Below are 18,768 nucleotides of genomic sequence, written 5' to 3'. Positions count from 1 at the left end.
TATAAACCTTGAGCAGATTGACTGTTAAATAATTGTGTTAACATTTGTCGATTACCCGAACCCCATGAGTAATAATTGCTCGTGCCCTAAAAACCTGTATGATTTTCTCCAGTTTATAAAGAATAATTATTGACCTTCCACAACACGAAGTCGTTGTAAATCTTTGTTGGTGACATAATGATTGCATCATCTGCATATATAATTGACTGGCTATAGTAATAATAAATCCACACACACAAGTATCAATGGGCTAATCGGGATGAGGTTAATAGAGCATTGGCATATATTTTATTAAACTCTACTTTGATCATTTATTCGGTTGAGATTAGTGAACGATTTTTTTAAAGTCCGGATCATCTCTAATCCTAGCGAATTTACGAATAACTTAATAGATTCAGTCACAAATAAATTCATGAATAAATAGGAATTTGGGCAATCTTACGAAAGTCTGCCGCCAATACGATGTAACCATTTTTCTACGTTGGCTTAAAAGAAATGTTGCAAAACTTGATTTGGCATCTGCCGTTGAAGAATGTTGAACGACACGCATAGATTAGTTTAACTGCTCCGAATTTTTAATAACACCTATTTCTTAAAAAAAAAAATATGTTGTTGAAGAAGGAACTAAGAAATCATCAGATGTAAAACACTATTTAGCTCCGTATTATTCATCTTTATTAATTATGCAACTACATCTCAAATCTAGTAACATAGTAATAATTGAAATGAGCTTCACGAGTTGACAATTTAATAGGAATGGTGTAAGATTTGGTAAGTCGATTGGAAATATTTATTAATAATTCTGTAATAATCGCAGGCATTAATAAAACTTGAACTTAAACAAATTTGACTGTTAAGAATTGTAAGTAAATAACTTGATATTTACAGTTCAAGAAAGGTTGAAAGTATTGCGTGTAATTAATTACGGCACTATTACAACAAGAAGGTTGTTGAAAAATGTAAATATCTTTGAAACAGTGTACTCAAAATTATAATTCTGTTTTGGGTTTTGTAAATAAAATCTGTCCACTAATATCTGATTCGTTGACTTGATTAATTTGATTATACATATTGTTATTTGCAATTATTTAATTTTAGTAAATGTGAGTAGATCTCTTGTAAAGTAAATGTAAGTATTTTATTCAAATTTGGTTCCCCGATATAGAAATGATTAGTTTTTGAAATTATCAGCAATTCTGTTAAAGGTAGTTTTACCATACATGAAATATAGACCATGGTTTGAAAAGATCAATTTTACGCTGCCAAACTCAAGAGACAATAATACTAATCAATTATTTGCAATTTATAATTCTGATTAGTATAAAATAACACTATACATTTATTAAATAAGATTGTTAGTTGTATATTGGTTCCAGTTGCATTTTAAAGAAATTTTCTTTTAATTTCGTTTCTAATTCACTTCGATTTAGTGAGGAATTCATTTAAATTTAGTAAACCTATAAAAAAATAAAAAGTAAATTATATATAGAAATATGGTCAGCAGCTGTAACCTTTTGAGGACCGGATAACTTTAAAATTTTTAACACTACTATTTGCCTTTAAGCCGAATCGCCAAAACAGAGCCTTCTAAAATAATTTGTACTACTCACCATGTCCCGCATACACATTAGCTAAAAGAAAACAATGAAAAGAACAATTCGTCGATCTAATGCCCCGATAACTCCAATTATTTAGATGATAAATTCCACTAATACATTTTACGTTAAACATGACGGCGCACTGACCTGAATTTTTCGATCATTATGCATTATTATTAGGTAATTCAGTTTTATTAGGTGGTTTGACGCAAATATCCGACCAGGAGTAAAGGAAAGATCAACGAAATGTTCGCAATTGGCATTTAACTTTCTTGAATTAATAACGCTCGAGTCCAATTTTTTATGCTTACTAGGACTACACCAAGCAGACTCAGCTCAGAACCGTAAAAGGCAGCAAAACTGGCAAAGGATGGTTTCGAAATTATTTGTCTGTCACTGTAATTGCAATTATGGTAAACAATACAAGATACAATCCAAAGAGATGGCTATCTTTTTTAATAATAAATACAATTACATTTTTAAATCATCTTTAAACGAGGCACAGTAACAGGTCAAAGTAAATGTTATCTTCTTGAATCAGTCAAATTTGGCTTGAATGAAATAAATCGTCCAGGACTTTAAAAAAATTGCAAATAGAACTTGAACCTATTTATCATACAAACTTAAAATTGGGGAAAAACTTCACGAGTTTATACTGCAAGAAGCTCTAGCAAAATCCGACACAGTGCTGAAACGTGAAATATAATATTTAGTATCTAAGAGGAGAACAGTGCATACAAAAGTTGTATTTGCTAGAATAAAATTCAGTATATAAAAGAAAAGGTCGAGCAAATTTTAATTCTGCTTGTTCCCTTTGTTTTGAGTAAAAAAACAATTAACAAGAAATTTATGTGGATTGATTATTTGCAGTACGGCGTTTTGGCATCTGGACTTATCGAATCGAGTTTCTCCATGTAAATTTTTGCGCCGTAACAAGTTAAAAAAACAACATATTTTTATTAATCAATTAATCCATCAATTAATGCATCTCTTAATTTCATAAATTTCTTGTATTAAAAAAAATATGCATTTTTTGTGGTGATATTGCAACAAGCAAACTAATTGGGATAATTATAAATTACATTAATTCACCACATAATTTTGGAAACATCAGCTAGTTTTGATGAGGAAACGTTTGAGCGTTATGATTTATTTGATCTGGAAAACGACGTCGAAACTCCTTTACTACACTGTTTAGTAGAACCATTTTTGAGGCATTTTAACAATCTTATGAGGTTTAGGTTTTTAATACGATTGTGCTTCAAAAAGTAATTTGGAATGGATTTGGAACTTTTTATTTTATTTGCGTGGGTAATTTTTCAATTAATCAGTGGATCTTTGAAACAAATATAAATCGGACCTGAACATATGAGCCTATTTTGCTTATTTTGACTTCCAAGACATGTTAGTCAAATTTTCCATTTCCATGAAACAAAACAGTTTCAAACGTGTTATTATATGATTCAAATTCACTTATTGCATAAACTAGCTCGAGTTTATTAGCTTAGACAGCCATTTATGAAATCAAGCTGGTCAAAGGTTACTTATAAAAACATTTATTTGCAGTTTCTGACTATGTACAAAGTACAGACCTAATTTCCGCAGTAAGCCAATGTAGGTTTTTCTGACTAGATTGACAAATCGACTGCACCAGATGTATTTAAAGCAAATTTCTTTGAAGTACGGCGTCTTAGGGCATTCAGGCCACGTTTACACTTTGTCATGCATCATTTCTTAATGCGGAAAAATTAGAGACCGCTTTAGGATGACTTATACTCATGGTTTACTTCCGTGTTTACGGACTATAATTCCAATATTATAGAGTCTGAACTCAGTCCTAGACATATATTACACGTAAACGTCTTTATTCTCATTCGCATAAAATATTCAAAAGATGTTCGTATGGTATGTGTAATATCGATGCTTAGAGCTTAGAATCAGAATGAATTGGTTTTGAAACATAATTTCCATAAATCGAGCGCAATGCCTCGTCATTAAACTGGCCCTTGAACTGGTTTTAGTCATTCTTACACTTACGTATTAATATTTCTATTTTTTGGATATATTTCATTTCCCTGCACAACACCTAATGAACTGCACTAAGATAACAAACGTTCAGCAGATATAATTTTATTAATCTCAAAAAGAGCAACACAGAGGAAGTAGACATTCCAATCCAAGGTAGAAGTTATCCAAGAAAGTGTTTCCTTAAATATTAAAAAAAAACATATTGCATTTAAACTATCTAATAGTAGATAAGGTTTTAGGTAAGTTCTGCATGGTTGGTTGAGCAGAATTTGTATATTTTTAAAACCTGTTTGTGGGATATTTCTACAAAATTATAGTATTTTTTACTATCTCTTCAAAAGGCTCACAATTTTGAGGCATAGTACTTAATAAAAAGTTTTGAAAATAAATTATGTTGCAGGATTTTTAGTTTATTTCAATTTTTTGCAAGAGTGACCATGAGTTACATTGGTAATTGCCTCATTTTTTGCTAAAATCGTTGAAAAATCCTTTTGTATATGTTGATTTCTTGTGTTGAGGTTGAAATTTGTAACATTTACGCAACAAGTTTTATAGCTTACATTTTTGTAGTTTTGATTGTTTATCTGAGCTTAATTTTGTGTTTTAAAAATATATCTTATATTAGTTTCTTGCAATTGGCTTAATTTTGTTAGAAACTTTAGGAGCAAATGAAACAAAATGACTTATAAGGTTAATTTTTTGAATTTTGAAACTCATATGACAAATTCTAAGCGTCTTACCCGATTTTGTTTTTAAAATTAACTTTTTCACTTTTGTTGCTAATTTGAGTTATAATTTAATTGTCGATTTGTAGGCGTTAATTTTCTATAATTACGTGAAATTATTGAATTTTTTTATTGAAAGGTCTTAAAAAAATAGATAATTGTGTCATTTTGCAATTTAGTTGTTGTTTATTGTCTCTAAGAATAATAACAATATTTTCATGTTTGATCACAATTGCATTTTTGTCGCCTTGCTTCCTGTGTGATAAGAATTATTCCTTTTAACGATAACAACTAACGATACGTGCATTTCATTGCCAAACAATAATTAATTTAATTTGCGTTGAAAATAGAAATGTATCCGGTATTTAAATTCTGATAGCTTAAATAAAAAGGTCTATTAGCTTAGGTATGTTGTGCAGTGATAAATCTTTGAATTGTTTTATGACTATAAATAATGAGAGTAAAACAATGTTTTAGCACTCGGTTTCAGCAAACAAGAAACCAGACAGCATTTCTTGAACATCATTTTTAATCTTACCATCAGTCAGACTGTCCTTCTTGTGAAAAGATCGAGATAAAAAAGAAGAATGGTAACGGGCGGGTTACTGTTATATGCCGATAATAATGGGCAATCATCTGCCTTAAATGCACATAAAGCTGAGAAATGGGTTGGGCTGCAGTTATTAGAATGAAAATAAATCTTGATTTCGCAATCTGGGTCATTTATGATAAGTTAAAATAAAAGCATTTTTTGTAGATTCGTTTGTAACAGTTATAAAACTGTCAACAGTCGAGAAGTTTTGCACTCGAGTGTGCGACAAGACACTTGGCTTTGAGAAAGAAAAACTGTTTCGATTGAAAGATTTGGGATCAATTAAGAAATTCCAGTCAACTTAGTTCGGGTAAGAGGAAAATGATGCATTCAGCTGATCGAGCTGCTGAAGATTGATTTAACAATACAATGTACACAAAATAAAAATATTGTTGTTTCTAAAAATGTATTTCCTTCTCTAACTTATTTGTTGTTAGTTAATCATTAAAATATATATCTGCTTTAAATTTGATCTGAAGGTGTTTTCAGTAGGAGTAGGTACAATCAGAACAACGTATAAAAACATTAGTTGACCTCGATTTACTGAATAACTCAAAAGATTAACTACGGATAATTTCTGAATTTCAATACCGTCTCGCAATCTCGATGATTCTGGAATCCAGATTAGTAAATTATTTTTCAACTAAAGCCTGCTGTTCTAATGACAGAGAAGACAGAAAAACCAGTATAAAAAAATGTTGGATTCTCATAATTGCAAGCTTTTGATGTAATATTAAAAATGTACAGTACGTTAAAAATATTTTTATTTAAATTAAGTATACGATTCAAAGTTTTTTTGGGAAGCCGATGGACCCTCTATTAAGCTGATTGTGTGTGTGAAGAATAATTCAATAGAATAACGCGGTGCCCATGATCGTATATCCATGTCTTATTTGATTTGCATGCTTAAAATCGTTGATAATTTATAGTTTCATTTTCCTTTCCATGTAGACTTGACAACAAAATTATAGGATATAAAATATATTGAAAACAATCTTATAAAGGATAAGAATGTTGCAGTCCAGCTCAGAATGTAAAGCAAAAAGACCATAACTTATACATAAAAAGACTGACAGACATTGAATGGATTGAATCAGTGATTGTTTGAGCTCATTAGATTCTGCGGAAAAGTAATGTGCAAGAACTTACAAGAAATTTACTAAAAACTTGTAAATTACCGATATAAGAAATTGGAAAATGGTTTCTTTGCATATCAGAAACTGGACACTAGAATTACAGGAATTGATGAGTTTTCGTTGTAGAAAATAATTTCTTTGTGACATTTCACACATCGTGTGCCTCTGATGGTGCAAACCACTTGTGCTTGCGGAACGTTACGAATAGATTATTTTCTTCGACGAGCTTAAAGTGAGAAAAGCATCAACTAGCTTCAAGCAACGACCGCGAAAATCAAACTCTTGAACTAGACTTAAGTACTTTTCGGTAAACCACTAACCGTTAGAATCTGAATCTTTGTAACTGCACCAACGTGTATTAACCGCAATTTTTGTACGAAAATAAATTACTTATTTCAGCTGCCGCCAATTATTAGATTTTAACAAACGTTTAAGGGATCTGGAAACTACTCAATCGAACAAAATCAGGTTTTCAAAGCGGGCAATTGGCAATCTTTGTAAACTTCGTCTCATTTATGCACTCTAAAATGTTGAGTTTTGGATGATTTTCTTCATATTAACCGTTCTTGAGGCTCCAATTATTCCACAAGCTTTAAATTTCCTTAATAAACAAGGAACAGATATTGTTTAATTAACTCAGTTTTCAGAAAAATAGGCAATAAAATGTTGACTTCTTATTCTTCGAACTGCGCAACGTCCGGTAATTTTACGCACTATTTCTATGCAAAGCATGAGGAATTAATGAAATCATGCAACTTCCCGAAAAATGAGCTATCAGTAGTACAATGCATGGAATAATGACGAATAAATTAAAATGCAATGCCGTGTTCCTACTGCTGACTTAATTCTCCGAACTTTACATATTTTAGTTTTAAGTTGAGCTTCAATGCAAAGCATGAATGTCTTTTTATACTCATCTACCCTAAAGGAAACAGTTTCAAGCACTTTAGGGGGTGCGTTCAATAATCTGCGCCGAAATGAAATTTGCTTATAAACATTAGTAAGCATCTACAAACACAAAACAATTTTAGTTTTAAAGGTGAAATTATTTATTAAAAAGACAAGTTCATTATAACAACATTTCTATATTATTTCGTGCATTTCCGCATTAGCCAAAAGTGAACTATTAACAAAGATTCAGGCAACAGCAATGAACTATGATTCAGGCAAAAGCAATAAGAATAAAGTTTCTGCACTAAAGAATTTGAGTTTCTCGGTCTTTAAATCCGCCGGGAAAATTTTTTTTTATCCAGGAGCCCGAAAAATTACTTCTTGGATATTGGAGAAACTGAAGCGTAATTTTTCTGATAAATTACTCTTGACGAAAATACAATTTCCGCCTACTAACTTACTATATTGTAATTAGGTCTGGAGGATTAAAACTGCTTAGGAATTTTATACAGCAAATATCATTTAACTAAACCAGTGTAATATTTTAGTTTTTGAGGAAAAAGATTATGGAGTTTTATGCCATTTTGGTCAAAATTTAAATTTTATTTTGAACTTTTGATCTATCTCCATATTTGGTTTTCTCATTCATTTGAGCCCCTAATATTAAATTGACGTCGCCCAAATAAGGCGTTCTCATCATTTACACGGTTTTCTGTTCATCTGCAATTTGCTTCTTTTATTCCCTGCTTTAATAATGAACACATTGTGTCACATTGTGGTTTTACTTGTAGATTTTCCCCTTCTTCATATCTGAGGTTTTTTAAAATTTGCAAACAACTATTTTTGTATAATTTTCATGAATTCTACTACTACCTGCTTACTTTCAGAACATAGGCTTTCAAACATACTTCGATTTCTAATTATTATACTAAGAAAAGTTGTTTATGTTCAGTTGATGTTAGTTTTTCCATCCAGCTGATCTCGAGGGAATTTTCAGAAGACCGACCTAAAACCCTTTTTTTGCAAAACTTTCGCCTTCTTGATACATTTATTTCTGTCTTACTTTAGCTAATAAAATTTAAACATTTTTGATCAGGCTTTCTTTGCTTAATTGTTACTCCAATCAATTACACTGATGTGGTTTGTTCTCAACGGTTTGAATAATACAAAAAACTCTAGTGATTGTATGCGTGCATTCTTCCACCACTGCAGATCATCAATATCAGATCCAGTTTCAATACAATGATGTAATCGTTTTGTTTCCAGCCACCTGCGGTGCATTACGTTTATGGACGATTTATTACTGTCCATTGTACATACAAACTTATTAAAATCCGGAAACATGCCACATACCAGTTAGACTGAAGCCATGCACGACCAAACATGCATTAAACATCGAACTTTGCTTATTTTTCTGTCAATCACCAATTTAATTTGGATTTTTCGAGCTGACTTCTGTCGGTTAGGTCGTTAACAACGCTCAAGTTTCAATTATTTGTTTAGAACTCGGTTGTGTAAATCTCACGTAATGTCGTTGACAATCAAAAGGTCAGATGTTAGTAATTTCTTTGGATGTCGCAGGATTACCGAAGTTACCGTTTGTTTATGGTACGTTACAAAGAAGCGTAACAGCAATGTTGGGCAATGTCCTCTTTTAGGACTCTTTTTTAATTTAATATTTTAATAGTTGCGATCATGTACCCTCCAATTTTACAAAAAAGGGTACACTGAATATTTTTTGAAACAATAGTATCAGTCGTAGAATTAGTCGCATTTGTAGTTTTAAAGTAATTATTCTTATTACTTTAAAAATGCAAATACAATGGGGAACAGTTTTCAGAACAAACACGAATACGAAATATACAGAGTAGTAGCACTGAGTCCTTATTCAACATTTTGGCTGAGTAAATCGGTAAATGTTTTCCTCATCTAAACATGTTAAATATAAATTGTAATCAACTTGTTTGCCGAGGTATTATCTCTTAAGTTGAAGGTAATCATTAACTAACGTATGCAAATTCTTCGTCAAAACCACTGATATCACCCATGTGTTGTTGCCAAAGATTTCCTTAGGTTTTTGTTAAGCAAGCCATATTTCTAATCATTTGATACTGTTATTTAAAAAAAAACATTTTTTTTTACTTAGATAAGAATTCGAATTAGTTACAAACGAGGCATTTCTTGCGCAATACCTTTGGAAAGCTGCTGTTTTTTAATGTTTGCTTATAATAAATTTAAAGAAGTTGTCTAATAAGGTGTCCAATCGCTTTTAAAAATGTTGGATTAAATTATAAATAGAAAAAACAACGAACTTTGTTGAATGTGTTTTTATAGTGCACGAAACAGATTTACCGAATAAATTCGCTTTTTTCTCTTTCTTTATTTACCTTGCCGTTTACCAATTCACTTTCCTTATTTGCTCAATTGCTTGTGAAAATTTGAAGGTTTCAAAACCGAAAGAGAGAAATCGACCAAGTGATGTAATAACTTTTAAGTTAGATGTACTTATGGGAACAGGATGCCCAAGCTCGAATTGTGTTTCAAAGATGTTTATTCCCCAAGGAAGTTATTTGAACTATTACAAAGGGCTTGTACCTGCGTTATAAAAAAATGAAGCAGCATTAAAAGTAAACGTGAAAAATAAGGAGTACGTTTAGTGATTACTTATATCCTTATTATTGATATAAATATTGCCTTATTTTCGCGTTAAATCTTCAATTTTTTATTGAATCTTTGGTATAAGAGATAATAAAATAAAAAATCATTTCATCATCATTTAGTTTCCATAATAATATTATCTCTTCATATTTTTACTGAAATTTATTTTATATTTGCATCCATATTTTATTATACCCTTTTATTAGTCTGAAAAAAATTTTTTTTCGAATTTTCTTATTTATTTTTGAAACATTTTTTGCCATGATAATGATTTACGGTTGATGTCAACTTTTCCCAAAATGTTGGGAATTGTGTCATTTTCATTAGGTTCATAAGCTATTATTATTTTTCATTTATTGCTATTGATAAAAGTATTCCTCCAGCAGCAGCTCTATGGGTTGCTGGTACATCGCTGAAGGTAATAATGCTTTATTTGTACTAAATATCCATTTTTATTTTCTTCTATGATGAATAACATAGCTGAATTAATTTAGCTAAAATTCTGATTTTTCCTGTTCCTTTTACTAAAATTTTAAGGTCAGGTTTTTTTACTTTTCAACATTCTGACTTGTTTGCATTCTGTTCATCTTTTCAAGTTTTGTCTATTTTATCTGATGATTTTGAATTTTGTTTCCTCCTTTTAGTAAAGGAGCAAAACATCGGAAAATTCCGGTGCGTAGTTTTTTGGAGTTTATGCATTTCTAAATGTCCGTTAGTAAAGTTCCATCTTTACATTTTTTTTATTAGAGCGAATAGAAAATTTGGCGCAAATAATTCAAAAATTTGCAAAAACGTCTATTATGTTATCATTAGCATTTTTAAAACGAAAGAAAATCTGCGCCATTCCTTCTTTGAATTCGAACAGAATTTCGCAAATAAAAAGTAAAGGGTTGATAGGAAAATTTTCGAGAAGTCGGCTGGCTTTTATCGTTTCTTTTTTTGAAACAGGCGACGTTTTAAGTCGAATCACTTTTACAAATTTCAAATGTTGCCAAATTGAATTTTTCGCAATATGTGACGCAAAATAAGAAGAAGAAAAACGAAAAAGCGGGGTGTTAAATTTTTTTTTATCAACGTCGATTGATCTAGATCGATATCAGCGTCTTCCATAACATAGAATTATTTGAGTTTCCTGGTGGAATTTCAGTTTTAATACAAAAAAGTCGCCATTAACACACATTTGTGTATTAAAAAGTATTGTCAACAAAAACATAGAAGTCTTTTTTTTTCAAATTAACTAGTTTTCTAATCGTTTCAAAATTTCATTATAGACTAATTTGAACCCGGTTTAGATATGTTCGGAGAAAATGTTTTCCGATTTGAAGCAACACTAATCGACACGAGTTATCGACTCATAGATCTAATTTATCGTAATTACTAATAATTCAATAGTAGGCCAGATCTATTTTCGCATCAGTGATATCTTCCAAACCCAAATAACAACAGTGTTACTAAAGTACTATTTTTAGTTGTTGGAGTAACAACAAACATGAATATTAATGGGCATTAGAATGTTTCATTTTATGGGTGGGCCAGCACTGCTGCTGTTGCTGCTTCTGCATCAGACTTTCGACTCCCGATCCATTAAAAATTGTTTTTTAGATAAACAAAATTTATTTTTTATGCTAATCAGGTCACTTAAGGACGTGGTACAGATATTATAGCTATAGTGCCTTTTGTTTAATTAATCTTCAGGATAAATCTACTTTAGCGTTGGCACTTGAGTTGGTAGTTTTTCGGCTCTGTTGGATTTGTATGCAATAACATTCAATAACTTATAGTTAAAAAGATGATATTATTATTAAAATTGATCAATATTTATATATCAAATAAATTTAGTAACAAAAGTATAATCTGCACTGAATATACATACTTCGATTAATAATGACCCGCTATGAAAACTGCCTATTACGGGCATGTGCTACATAACAAAATAAATATTTATATCCGAAATAAAGCCATAAATTTTCGTTAAGAAATTAACAGAAACTGGGCTTGCAGCGGCCAGTTTTCAAACACTGAATTGTAATAACCCAGATTCGGAAAATTACATACTACATACACATATCTTTATAAGGCATTAAATCAGTGTGGTTTACTACTACTCTGGTAATTTTTATCGTAGAAAGCGGCAAATTGTTATTCCACGTGTATTTATTTGGTATAAACGGTGAGCGTTCATGTACTTTTATCTGAATGAAATATGTTTAAAGAGAAAACAATACTTCAGGTGTTTTTCTCAATACTTTTTTAAATAACTTCCTATTGAAATTTATTGCCTGAAACAGTAGTCAATGACTGCAGCCGAAAACACTAAAGCCTCGTAGAAAAGTTCAGACTGAAAGTACCAAACGGAAATATTTATTTGCTTTGGCACTTTTAATTGCGCTGTGTTTATTATTTTTGGGCCTGGTAATAGCATTCGGATGTCATCCTGTAGCCAGTACAGTGGGTATTATTTTCGTGGTTTTGAATAAAAGAATATTCGGCTTGACTGTAATCAAACAGGTGTAATAAATACAGAAGCGACTGATTTCTTCCTGTATACACTTCTTCCTGTATCATTGATTAAGCACAGTTTATAGCGAATTATATGAGTTTATTAACAAAAAGTATTTTTTTTAAATATATGCTTTGTGGCAATAGTTTCGGAAAAAATATGGTAGTTTCGAAGAACTTATTAATTAGGCAGTGGTTTGTAATTTTAACAACGCTAAAATGTTGATTTTGCGAAAAAAGCTTGTAATTTGATGGTTTGGATCCTACGAACTCGTTAAAACTCATATAGGTACATATAGTTACTAATTTCGACCGCCCATTTCCGTAAAATTGTTTATATTAGCTGTTAAATCTACTATGTCACTCCTTAATGTGCAATATATGTTAATCAAGGTAGTTTATGTAGTGGAAAGTTGGGATTCTCTCAAAAGGTTATCGGAAATTAAATACAAAATCAGATTTTGTTTAAAATAGCTTTCTAGCCTTTAAACAAATCAAACAATAGTAGTTTTTTCGGAGAAATTTCACATCTCAAAAAGGGTTATTAACATTGTTTCTGAGTAACGTTTTCTGTCAGCAACAGAACTGAGTCCAAAGAAAGTGGACGAGTTTTCTTGTGAAGTCGATCTCTTAATTTTTTGCATAAAATATTCAGTTTACCAGTATTTTACAGTAAAACGTTAGGAAAAACGCGGTTTTCTGTTTAGAGACAGTGTTGTTTAGAATTATTGACCTAAAAGTGAAGAAACTCCAGTTTCAAAGAGTTTTCTAAATAAATGATTATAAACTTTCGCTTTTCCAGTTCGGGGAAATAATTTTGGAAAAAGGCCTAGAAGTAATTATTAGGGTTTTCTCCATAATTCGAGGCCGCAAAAAGTGTTCCAAACATTTTTGCAAAGCTGTTAAGGAGGCGAGTGTTCTAATGAAATGTATCTTATAATTTTCACATAAAATACCTGAACATTGTATTTGAAGTAAAACTAAAAAATGAAGCGATTTTTGCGTAGAAATACTTGCTTGATAGAAACTTTTTTAAAACTGGAATGACCTGATCATTTAAACGAACTTTAAAAATCTTCAGAGCGATGAGTGGGCGACGAATTTTTCAAATATTTTTCTGTAAACTTTTGCTCTCTAGTCGTTTTTCCAAGATATTCTTAATGATTTTGGGTACAAAACTAAATAAAATTATTTGGTTATTAGGAGGCGAGTGTTCCAATAAAATTTATCTTATAATTTTTCACAGAAAATACCTGAAGATTGTCAGTATTTTACGGAAAACTATAATGTATGTAAGTAGTAAGTAAAAAATAATGCGATTTTTGCGTAGAAAGAATTGCTTAATGGAAACTTTGTTAAAACTGGAATGACTTGAAAATTTGAAGAAACTTTTTTGTAAACTTTTCCTCCCTGGTCGTTTTTTTAAGATAGCCTTAATTACTTTTGGTAAAAAAACTGAATAAAATTATTTGGTAATGGGTAATGGGTAAATCAAAGTTTGACTTTTGTTTGCTAACCTTCGTCTTCTGAAATTTTTAGCCAATTCGAAACACTATTATTAAATAATTCGGTATTAAGTAAATAAGTAAGTATTGCTATTCATTATTATATAAAACTGCTGGCGTTTATGATTTTGACCCTAAAAATACCTCAAAGTAGAAGGTAGAAAAATGTATTCAAAAAATCAGTCGACCTCGTTACATTTTTAAATTGTAATACCGTTTTTAGTTTTTACATCAAGTAGTTTAGTAGGAGTTTAGTCTTTTTAGATAAACCGCAGTGTAAATAGGTAAAAATTTCAAGTAAAATTTCCATGCTCGAAAAGCCACATTCTTCTTGGGAAGTACTTCTGGATAAGCGGATTTAGGCTTTGCTGTCTTTGTTATCGATAGATTTTCCGGACCTTGTATATTAAAAGGAAGCAATTCATAATAATTTTTGAAATAACAATCAACATATATTACTCTCAAGGATACGCTCTGATTTATTAAGAATTATCGACTCTTCCAATAGCATCAAACTAAATGTTAAGTCTGATTAATGGCGAAGTCTATCGTATACTATTGCCTCACAAAACATAGCTGTATATTCTTTCTAAAAATAACCACAAATCCAAGAATGCTGATTGAATGTGTTGTTTTTCTTTGAATTCTTACTTTACTGTAACGAGTATTTAATTATAAACCATTGTTAAAGCTATTTTTCATTATCATTTTCGCATGACTGCAGTTTGAAGTTGTTTTTGAACATTCGTTGTAAACAGGACATGACATTAACTTAAGGCGGAAACAAACCGTTTCAAATATCAATACTCCAGAATTAATTATAAATTAAGACTTTTCGCTGCTGCATTGGTCTACCAAAAATATTTTATAATTATTTGTTTTTTATATAACCAAGTTACTTTGAAGGGAGGTAATCTAATATTAATCACGTTTCTTGGATGTTTACAAATAATTATTTAAGAAAACCTAGTTGTTTTTGAAAATTTCTGGTATTTAACCTAAGTAATTTAAGCAGTAAGGGCGAAATATTTGGAACTGTGATTAAAAGCATGTGATTAGAAAATACGTATATTAGTTTGAAAACCCATAGAGTCTAAAGCTTATATTGTAAGTTTATTTAAAAAAAAAATTTTCAAATTGCGCTCTTCTTAATGTATGAAAATACAGCGTGTTTCAAGCTTCGACTAATTTTTTAAATTTTAATTGAAATTTTTCTATAACTGTAATGCGCATATCAATCAATCTTCTAAACTCAAAAATATGTAACTTAAACTATTTCTGCTATTAATTATGAGATATCTTGTCTTTTAAAAACTTTTGAAATATTTTTGAAAGCCAAGGCCTTTATGGCACGAACATTTTATTGCTATCTGTCGGTAAAAAGCTATTTAAAGTATTAGCTAATTCGAATAATGAAAACATCTGACTGAAACTCAGAAAATTAAGTTGAATAGCGAAATAAGTTAAATAAAAACAAGAAGAATAACATAATGTATTGAGCGAACATATTAATTAATTTTTCGTTGTTAATGGTTGTGTCTAGACGAAAAATTGTCCAAAATACCGAACTTGTCTGAAATCCACAAAACCTAATTTTCAATGACGATTCGCTAGGGAGATAGGACAAAATCAATATATTTAATTATGGATACGAAAAATACGAATTTTCTTCCCTTATCGCAAAGGACCATACATCAGACTCAAAAACTGTTACCCAAAACTGGACATTTAAGAATTTTTTCATCGGCAGAGTGCGCTCAATGAAGATGCCCACAATAATAAACTTCTCATGAACGAATCCACCTTTTTGTTAACTGGTGAGAAAAAGGATCGAAGTTGTCGTTATTGAGTGGACAAAAGCTCACATTTGGAAATGCCACATTCAACGTGTAATACGACTGATTTTCTCCCAAAGAAATCTCCGTTTGCAAGACTTGACATCGGGACCGAGCATACCTAATTCAAAAAAAGTCTGATTGATTTACTGATAATTTTCCATACAGAAACTCACACTGTAAATTACATTTTAAGAAGCTTTAGATCATGTGGGTACTGAAACTAAAAATCTTGTTTGTAAATCATATGCTCTTAATCTCATTGCCAAATCTTTACCAAAAATTTACGACTTACTATATTTATAGCTGCACTATCTAAGAAGATTACAATGAAAAACGAAACCGCTTTTGGTGTGTTTTTGAGAGAACTTCAGGCAATTTTATGAACTTTGCCATTGCCAGCTATAAAGTTAATAGTTATTTTTAGCCTGAAAACAACTAAAAGGCTTCCTTGAAAAACCCCCCCATAAAATAACATTAATGGACTTGCCATGCTTTCAAGATACTTAGACTGAGCAGTAATTGAAAGGGAACTCGATATCGGTTGGATTGGCACTTGGATCATAACTCATGTTTTTAGACTTTTGTGCTTGATATTGCGAATTTTATAATCCGAAAATAAACATTTGCCCATAGAATCGGTTGGAAACATAAATCAGATTGCAATTGACTATCATCCAATTGTTAAAGTGATATCGGTTCGCAAGTATGCACGTAGTGTATAATATCATATTTCGGGTTGTGTGGATATATTTAGAGACACGTACTTTGTTGAGTAATGCCTATTAAAATTGCTATTTTCAAAATTAGAGAATAGCTTTTCCAATTTATGAGTCGCGGAAATCCGATACTTCAATAAATTTAATGCATGATACGTAAGACCTTAAGAATTTCCGTTTCAATTTCGAAACTATCTGATTTGTAATAAAGTAATTGTTTACCAGTTGTGTCTTATTTCAGCAGTATTTTTAACAAATTTATAATTTGAATAAAATCAAGAAAATACTATCCTGGCAAAATTTCACATTAGACTAAAGTAGTATTTAAATACCTATGACAAAACAAACAAAATTAATTGAAATCAATTTATTAACGATATTCGCTATCAGCGCATTAATTAATATTAATCACCAGTTGCTGTTAGTGTAGTAGCGCCTATTTTCAAAACATGTGTTTAGTATAATAAATTAATTAAAGCAAATCGTTTTTATTCAACGTGCAGATTAAAGTTGATCAGGATCATTTGGCAAAAGTCATAAATTGAGTATTTCAATGTTTTAAAATGGGGTTTTAACAGACGTTAGAACCAAATAAAATGTATCAAGAAAAACCTGTAGGTAGGTTTAATTTATTAATTTAATCAATATGTTTTTCCTACAATGACGAACTTTTGCGTCTGGGTAAAGTATCAGACGGGCTGAGAGTAATCAGAACAGAGTGGTTAAGAAACTGGAGATAAAAGTAGATTTAGAGGCGGTGGGTGGTGGTATAAAATTGGGGTTTGAAAAAAGTGCATAAATTTTTAGGGATTCTGAGTAGGTAATTCCATTATAATGGGGCTCAGGGAGTGGTGGAACGCGAATAAATTATGTTTAAAATTGTAAATAGGTATATGACTGGAAAGAGGTGAAAAGGCGACTTTACGGCAATTCAAAATTTTTGCTAGAAAAAATTATCATTGCGCTGAATATTTTCAGAGGAAATCAACTTATCAGGTGACTTTACACAATAAGTTTAAAAGTTTCATAACTTCACCATATATAAATGCTAATTGTGCGCGTTCATTAAGATTAACGTCAGCTTTTAATTTTTGTTTGATTATATGTTTCACGTTTTCAAATTTTCTGAAGTCTGAATTTTTTAAAATGGGAAGTTGTGTGTGTCTCTTATCGAACCATATCGAACTTATTTATCTTTAACTAACCAGTTGACCTCTCAACAGTACACGTTTTCTTAATTCAACCACATCTCGATGATGATTTAATATTAACTAATTAATTGAATTGCTGAATGGACTTAAAATGAATATGAATATCAAATATGAAAAATGAGAAAAATAATAAAATATTTAGTGTGTCAGTAAGATTGAGTAACTCGAACCTAAAGGATTGGTGAAACTATCATGAAAACATCCTGTATACTTTTTACAAGATACTAAACTCAAAATATTACAATTTCTTATGTAGTTTATCGTTGCAAATGGGCAAAATTAAGTTTTTATTTTAATTGTTCTATTTGACTTTAGTTAAGTTTTTAATTAGTTGCCAGTCTTTTATTAAAAGTTTGCCAGAATTGATCTAATTTATAGTTTTGGAAGTAGAGTTTCAACAGACAACTAAAATAAAAATGAATGAAAACTGAAAAATGAAAATAGATATAGAGGATAGAAAATAGCACATATATTGGTATATGTTTTAGAACCATATAAAGAAAACGTTAATCTCTATAACTCCCGGTTATTTATTGAGTTTTAATGAATGGGCTTTTAATTACTGATTATTTGACTGACTCTCATTAGTTGATGATATTCAGTTTCGATCTTAGCAAAATCTGTAAATTTTTACGTTTGGAGAACAATGAGCTAATTTAATCGCCAGGCAATTGATTACGTTACGTTGTTGAATCACACTGTATAATTTTTTCATTTGCTAACAATTGCCAATTTTGTTTTAAACCAATTGCCTTGGCATAATCGAAAATTTGACGATGTTTCGGGGGGATTTAAAATTTAGATTTAAAGGTTTTTAAATACCTCGTAAATTAATTTTTGAATTGCATGTAAAGCGAATATTTCCTGATGTCAACTAAAAATGGCTCAAAATACACATGAAACAATTCGCAATTCGCAAGCTGATTTTTAATATTACAATTTTTGTTATTACTTATGGTGTATAGCTTTTCGTAAATTAGTTCTAATTTGTTTCAGAGTTTAGTATTTTCCACCTTAAGTCGTTGTGACTATAAGAAAATGACTTTAGAAGAAAATCTTCAAGTAAACCATTGGAGCTGTTAGATCGAGAAGCCAAAGGCGTTTTCACATAATCTGAGCGACTTATGGGAAGATCATGCGACGAATTTTGAGCAGTTTTTTTGTACTACTAACAGTGGTAGCAGGTTAGTAACGACATTGTATTTTCAATTTAAAACGAGCATGCGTTTCAACTACTAATCAGGGCAAATGACCCATAAAAAACACAACAAAGTGCCGTTTTTCTAGATAATGTCAGTAGTAATGTTATTTTTTTCTCAAAACGCCTGTTAGCTCACGATATGGATATTTGTGTATGTCCAATCCATAAAA

The 18,768-nt window shown here is 30.7% G+C and overlaps 1 protein-coding gene across 1 annotated transcript in view; it reads left to right on the top strand.

Annotated features, from left to right (window-relative positions):
- The window catches only part of LOC109543661, a 30,613-nt gene that overhangs the window by 6,292 nt on the left and 5,553 nt on the right, over positions 1-18,768 (top strand). The window contains exon 3 of the mRNA XM_019913481.2: positions 18,394-18,581. Coding sequence (XP_019769040.1) covers positions 18,533-18,581 — 49 coding nt within the window. The 5' untranslated portion in view covers positions 18,394-18,532. The remainder of the gene's footprint in view (positions 1-18,393; positions 18,582-18,768) is intronic.

The sequence above is a fragment of the Dendroctonus ponderosae genome, unplaced genomic scaffold, assembly GCF_020466585.1.
Source record: "Dendroctonus ponderosae isolate FM_Combo_2020 unplaced genomic scaffold, Dpon_F_20191213v2 Dpon_F_20191213_3, whole genome shotgun sequence".
Lineage (NCBI taxonomy): Eukaryota > Metazoa > Arthropoda > Insecta > Coleoptera > Curculionidae > Dendroctonus > Dendroctonus ponderosae.
Note: the sequence above shows the minus strand (reverse complement) of the source record. Positions and strands in the feature narration are given on the sequence as shown.